Below are 5,704 nucleotides of genomic sequence, written 5' to 3'. Positions count from 1 at the left end.
GTCGACTATAGAGGTAACTTTAGAGCAATATTAGCACAATTCACGAGTAGACATCACGATGCACTGAATTAGTCGTCCCGATATAGAGAGCGGCAGACTCTCTCTATACCCGGAGCCCACTGCCCACGCCGGGGACCTGTAAATTGATTAGCAAGTGGTTTCAACTAAGTACGAATGATCAATTTGGTCGGGGCTGGAGTCGAACCAGCAATCTTTGCAGAGCAATTCGGATTTCTACCAAGGATAGAATCGAATTCTAGAGTGCAACGCTCTGCCATTGAGCCACCCAACCAGATTGTGGAGAGTTTCATTACGTACCTCAGTGTCGCCGAGAGAAAACGCTTCGTGTATCTTCTATATAGCTTGATGAGTCCCGCCGAAGACAGTGCGGTGATAGGGCAAGAAAGAAGCCGTGCTTTACTGTGTAAGCCTTAGGCTGGTGATCGTTCGGGGCTTACAGGTGCTCCTTTGGCTGTAAAACAGCTTCTGAGCTCCATTTGATCATACAATCGCTCTGCCGTAATACTATCATCAGACCGAGAAGTTCTTGAAGCTATGTGATCAACGCTTACGACGTTATTTTTGCGATACCGAGACCAGCCTCGTATCCAGTACGCGAGGCCGCGTCGCGCTGCGCTGGTCAAGCACCACTCCTGAACGCGAGCTACATTGCCGTGCGCTTGCAATCGAACAGGCTGCGGATCAACCATTATCATCCCCTGCAGAGAGCGCTCAGCTGACAGCCACTTGATGACCAGGAAGATCTGGCGAGGTTCACCATAGGGCGCAAACCAGAGCCAGTAGCCGACAACGTCCACTAAAGTCTCCCATTGCTGCGATACCGCATCCGCAGACAAGCATTTCCCACCCACAAAGCCTTCAGCAAGTATTTGCCACGAAGCCCAGATCGCCATTGCGGTGCTTTCGCCGATCTGCAGACTTGGCACAAGCGACCGATATGTTCGATCGACTGCCAAATGTCTCGGGGCGCTTTCTTTGCAAATTAAGCTGAGATTCCCGTTCCATCAACCAGTCAACGACTGTCAATCAGCCGACACGCGAGCACCCTTGCCGAACCCATACTCATGACGAGCGGCCAATAATAGTAGCAACGGCATGTCCTACGGTACCGAACCCGTACTCAGGAGACAGAGCCCTTATAATCAAAGATCGCATGAAGTGGGAGGGTAAGGGGCTTCGCAGATAGGTTCCGGCGTATCCTGACGAGCATGAAGGGGCTTGGTAGGATGGTGCCGAGACGGACGACAACGGTGAGGTAACAGCCAATCGTGATACCAGCGACGATAATGCCGAGGACACTCATCCCGAGTTCGGTCTCTGGCGTGCCCTCGGAAGAGACGCTGGTGGGCCCGTGACTCTGATCTGTGATCGTACTGCCAAAGACCATATCTACCTCGAGGACGTCGATATTCGCATCCAGGTTCTCACGGGTAAGAGTCTCCTGGAGATCTGCGGATATAGTCTCCGTAGCTACTGGCAACTATATTGTCAGGCCTGGCCTGTGTGGCCAGACACCCGACATGGTGCGTCCATGGCAATGAAAGGAAGCAGCAGCACACTGGCCCAGCTTCCGGATGCACCAGGACAACCTTGACCCACCATCTCGATCATATCGGCCTTTAAATCTCTCCAGCAAGGTGTGTTCTCTGGACTGTTTCTGGACTTGTCCTGTTCCGCCCGGATGTGTCCGCTGGATCGTCGACAATCGAACGCCGATGCTGTGGCCAAGACCTCGATGTTGGGCTTGGGACCACAGATATGTCAGATGAACACAGCTCCTTGGTAAACTCTGTAAACTCTATTCCCTAGACCGGCTTCTCTGGACCCTGCCTTCGCAAACAACCATACATGAACCCATGCCAAGCAGCAATCACGATTGAATGAGATCATGTCTTGCAGCTGCGGGCGGCGGATGTAATGAGGCCATCTTGACGCAACTAATTTGTTGCAATCCGCATGCAATGTTGGCATTGTTTTGGGACGATCTCGATCGCATACTATGTTGCAGTCGTCGCAGTATCGAAGCACGGAATGGTGAAGTTGTGGTTTGCCTTTTCGGGACGACACCCCGCACAGCCCCGAGGTCGCCACGGCACGCCTGCGGCACGGCGACATTGATCGATAACCACCACGTGGCAAGGCAGGGACGAGATTACCCTTCGCAATTACTCTTCAGCTCGTTGTCTGCTACGGTGTATACTTCGAGCGAAGCCAAAGTAGGCAAAGTAGAGTTCACAAATGGCGGACAAGACCAAAGTTGAGACGATCTGCGAGGACATCAAGAGCAAGTGCTCGCCTTGCGATGTGAGTAAGACGGCCGCGCAATATTGCCTAGCAAGCTCATCATGTCGATCAAGGTATCAGACGCTCTTCTCAAGCTCAAAGTGCCAGTGCCAGGGGCAGGCTATCTCAAAGATATATGTACGACTTCACACCGGACATACACGATGGACAAAACATTGATGCTACCACACAGCGCCAATACCGAGTAGATCTCAAGGCCACAACTGCGTCGTAGCACCCATCAGCACCGTGCTCTTCGTCCCCAAGGATCAACACCCTGTCTTCCCGCTCTGGACTCAAGGATTAGTTTGGGAGTCGAATATATCCAAGGACAAGCACTGGACAGACTACCCCACACCAGGCACGATCGTAGTCATGCAGCAGCCACCTGAGCAGAGTGTAGCGCTGCTCGGCGACATTGTAGCAACCAGACTCAAGTATCGCGGTCTGCTGGGTGCAGTTATCGATGGTCGAGCCCGAGACGTGGTATCCTGTGGCGAGCTGTGCAAAGATGGTTCGTTCCAAGTCTGGTCCAAGGCTCTCAGCTCAGTCGGCACAAGTATGGAAGCCAAGCCATGGGCGGTGGACGTTCCTATCACGATCGGCGGAGTGCAAGTCTCGCCCGGAGATGTCTTGTGCGCGGATGAAGGCGAGGGCGTGATCTGCGTCATACCAAATGACAGACTGCAAGAGGTGGCTGATCTGCTACCGAAGCTCAAGAAGGCTGATGATGGTGTTTTGGCAGATGTGCAGAAGGGCGAAGACTTCTTGACTGCGCTCAAGAACTACCCGGACCACTACAGCAACAAATGAGATCATGCAGATGCAGGTCCAACCCAATTTAGGTTACTCATCTAGGTCATGTCCTTACCACATCTAGCAAGCATCAGCATTCTTGGACACTAGCAGTCTTCACTTCGAATCGTCTAGCCAGCACGATCCACTGCGAGACCACGATAGCTAACCTCAATGCCTTCGCATCGCCCGTCTCGCCAAAAGCCTTGTCAACCAAGCCACCAACCTTCTCCCAGCATACATATCCAAGCAACTCAACATTCTCCTTCGTCACCAACTTCTTCATGAGCTTATGCAAAGGTCCATCCCGGGGCCAAGTCGTAGGAGCAGAGTAAGGATGTTTCTTCCTTTCATACAATTCCTTCGTGATAAAAGGCTTCGACGCTTCCCGCAAGATCCATTTCTCCACAAAACGCTGTTCTTCTGGGCTCCAGCGTAATTTGACTGAGGGAGGGAGATTATTGACGTACTCTGTCAGATGGTGGTCGAGAAAAGGCGTGCGAGCCTCGATAGAGTGCGCCATCTCCGTGCGATCGCCCAGACAGGTCAAGAAGATGTTTGGTAGGTTGCCTTTGCTCCAGACGTACAGTGCGGAGTGTAGAGGGTGCCACTTCTCGTTGATGTTGTGGCGAGCGATACCGTCGGCATTGCATGCGATGGTCATCTGTGGATCACAAGCCGGGAAGGCTTTCTCCGTCCAGCCCGCGAAGACATCCGGTTGAAAAGCAGTCATGCCATTGATCGTGCTGATGCCGTTCAACATACGTCGAGGTATGCTGAGGTCTGATGTGCCGCCATTGGCACCAATAGCACGGTAGTGCTCTTGCGCCTCCTCTTCGGCGTTCTCGAATTGTTTGGTACGCTCGCCAGCTGAAAGAGGATTGTGTGTCTCGTATGCTTGATCGGGCTCGCGAAGATAGTCGGGCAGGAAAAGAGGATAGCCGGCGAAGATCTCATCTGCACCCTCGCCGGTCAAGACGACCTTGTAGCCTGCCTCTTGCGGCACCTCGCTGAGAGCGTACTTGCCGACAAAGTTGAGATCTGGATTGTGCTGTTCACAGTACCACACCGCATCCTCAAACCGCTTGGCTAGCTCCTCCTCGTTCATCAGCTTCTTGAGGTACTTGACGCCCAACCATTCGGCCGTCCGGTTCGCAATACTGCTTTCGTCAAATCCAGAGTCTTCGTCAAATGCAATACTGAAGCATGTAACCCGCTCCGATGGTGGCGCCGAGCCCACGGAAATGTTCTGTTCTTTCACGAGATGTGCTACCATGCCAGCAAGAACCGAGGAGTCGATACCACCAGATAAGTAGATGCCGACTGGTACATCGGCTCGCAGACGAAGACGCACAGACTCGAGCATGCGTTCTCGTACGCCTTCAATGAGCTCTTCCGGCGTTCGTGGGTCAATCGCGCGCTGCAAGGCTGTCAGATGTAAAGTCCACTATGGAGCGGAAAGTTGATCTCACCTTGTCAGGATACGAAGAGTCCCAGTACGGTCGCTCTGTGATGTGACCAAAACATTGGCATGTCATGTAGTGGCCGGGTCGAAGCTACGCAGACTCAAGTCAGCCATGCTGCAAGAAGTGTGTGTGGTTTTGCACAGCATCCTCACCTTCTGCACGCCCTTGAACAACGTTCGTGTGTCATGGTTCCAGCCAGCATCCTTCAAGCTCCGCACATCCCACTCTGGTGTCCATCCTAGAGGCAGAAAGGCCTTCATCTCTGCTGCTACGCACAGCCTCTTGCCTCCATGGCCCCTGCCATCATCGATAATGGTCCAGAATAAAGGCTTGATGCCATATCGATCTCTCACCGCCATGAATAGCTCTTTCCTCTCATCGTACAATACCACAGCGAACTCACCACGCAGGTATTCGGTGAAGTTGAGACCGTGTGCAAGATATAGTGCAATCACGATCTCAGAGTCGGAGTGAGAAGTGAAGGTGTACTCAGGCAACTCCTTCTCAAGCTGCGCACGTATGCGATCGTAGTCGTAGAACTCGCCGTTGACCACAGCGTGGATGCCGTGGTCTGGAGCATGAAAAGGTTGTGCGCCAGAAGGACTCAAGTCGTTGATCGAAAGGCGTACATGACCGAGAGCTAGGAATAAGCAGATTAGTGAGGAGGCTCTTTGCACAATGTAGACAATGTAGGAAATTGGTGAAGTCAGCCAGAGTACCTACTCGACAGTCGTCGCTAATCCAGTTGCCGCAGCTATCGGGACCACGATGGACGATCTGCTGCAGGGACTGATCCAGCTCATTCTCCAGGCGTGCCCGCTCGGTCGTGATGCCTTTGTGCTCGCCATTACGTGGTTGCTGGGCATGGTGGTGCTGCTGCGTACTGGCTAGTGAAAGGATACAAGATATGCCGCACATGTTGCCAAAGGGATTATTTGCAAGCTGATAACCTGCGATACAATAGGAACAAAGAGTGGAATAGATTGAAGAAGAACTGTAGGATGATGACCAAGGTGCAATCGTGCTCTTCTACCCTCACCGTCTAGAGTGAGTATGCTAGATCGAGAAATCGACCATGGCGTGCTAGCACTACAGCATGACTGCCGTAGCTTCCTGATAAGGATATTGTGTCGGTGAAA

The 5,704-nt window shown here is 52.6% G+C and overlaps 2 protein-coding genes across 2 annotated transcripts; one reads left to right on the top strand and one right to left on the bottom strand.

Annotated features, from left to right (window-relative positions):
• Positions 1-2,366: 2,366 nt before the first annotated feature.
• On the top strand, positions 2,367-3,117 carry LTS14_006728 (uncharacterized protein; the record flags this gene model as incomplete). Its single annotated transcript, XM_064839421.1, has 2 exons — positions 2,367-2,442; positions 2,498-3,117. 2 exons carry the CDS (start codon positions 2,367-2,369, stop codon positions 3,115-3,117), a joined length of 696 nt encoding a protein of 231 aa, XP_064693163.1.
• Positions 3,118-3,190: 73 nt separating this feature from the next.
• Positions 3,191-5,483, bottom strand: LTS14_006727 (uncharacterized protein; the record flags this gene model as incomplete). Its single annotated transcript, XM_064839420.1, has 4 exons — positions 3,191-4,519; positions 4,572-4,655; positions 4,718-5,205; positions 5,285-5,483. 4 exons carry the CDS (start codon positions 5,481-5,483, stop codon positions 3,191-3,193), a joined length of 2,100 nt encoding a protein of 699 aa, XP_064693162.1.
• Positions 5,484-5,704: the final 221 nt, after the last annotated feature.

This window comes from Recurvomyces mirabilis (assembly GCF_035927965.1).
Source record: "Recurvomyces mirabilis strain CCFEE 5264 chromosome Unknown scaffold_17, whole genome shotgun sequence".
NCBI lineage: Eukaryota > Fungi > Ascomycota > Dothideomycetes > Mycosphaerellales > Teratosphaeriaceae > Recurvomyces > Recurvomyces mirabilis.
The sequence above is the reverse complement of the archived record's forward strand: the minus strand, read 5'-3'. Positions and strand labels throughout refer to the sequence as shown.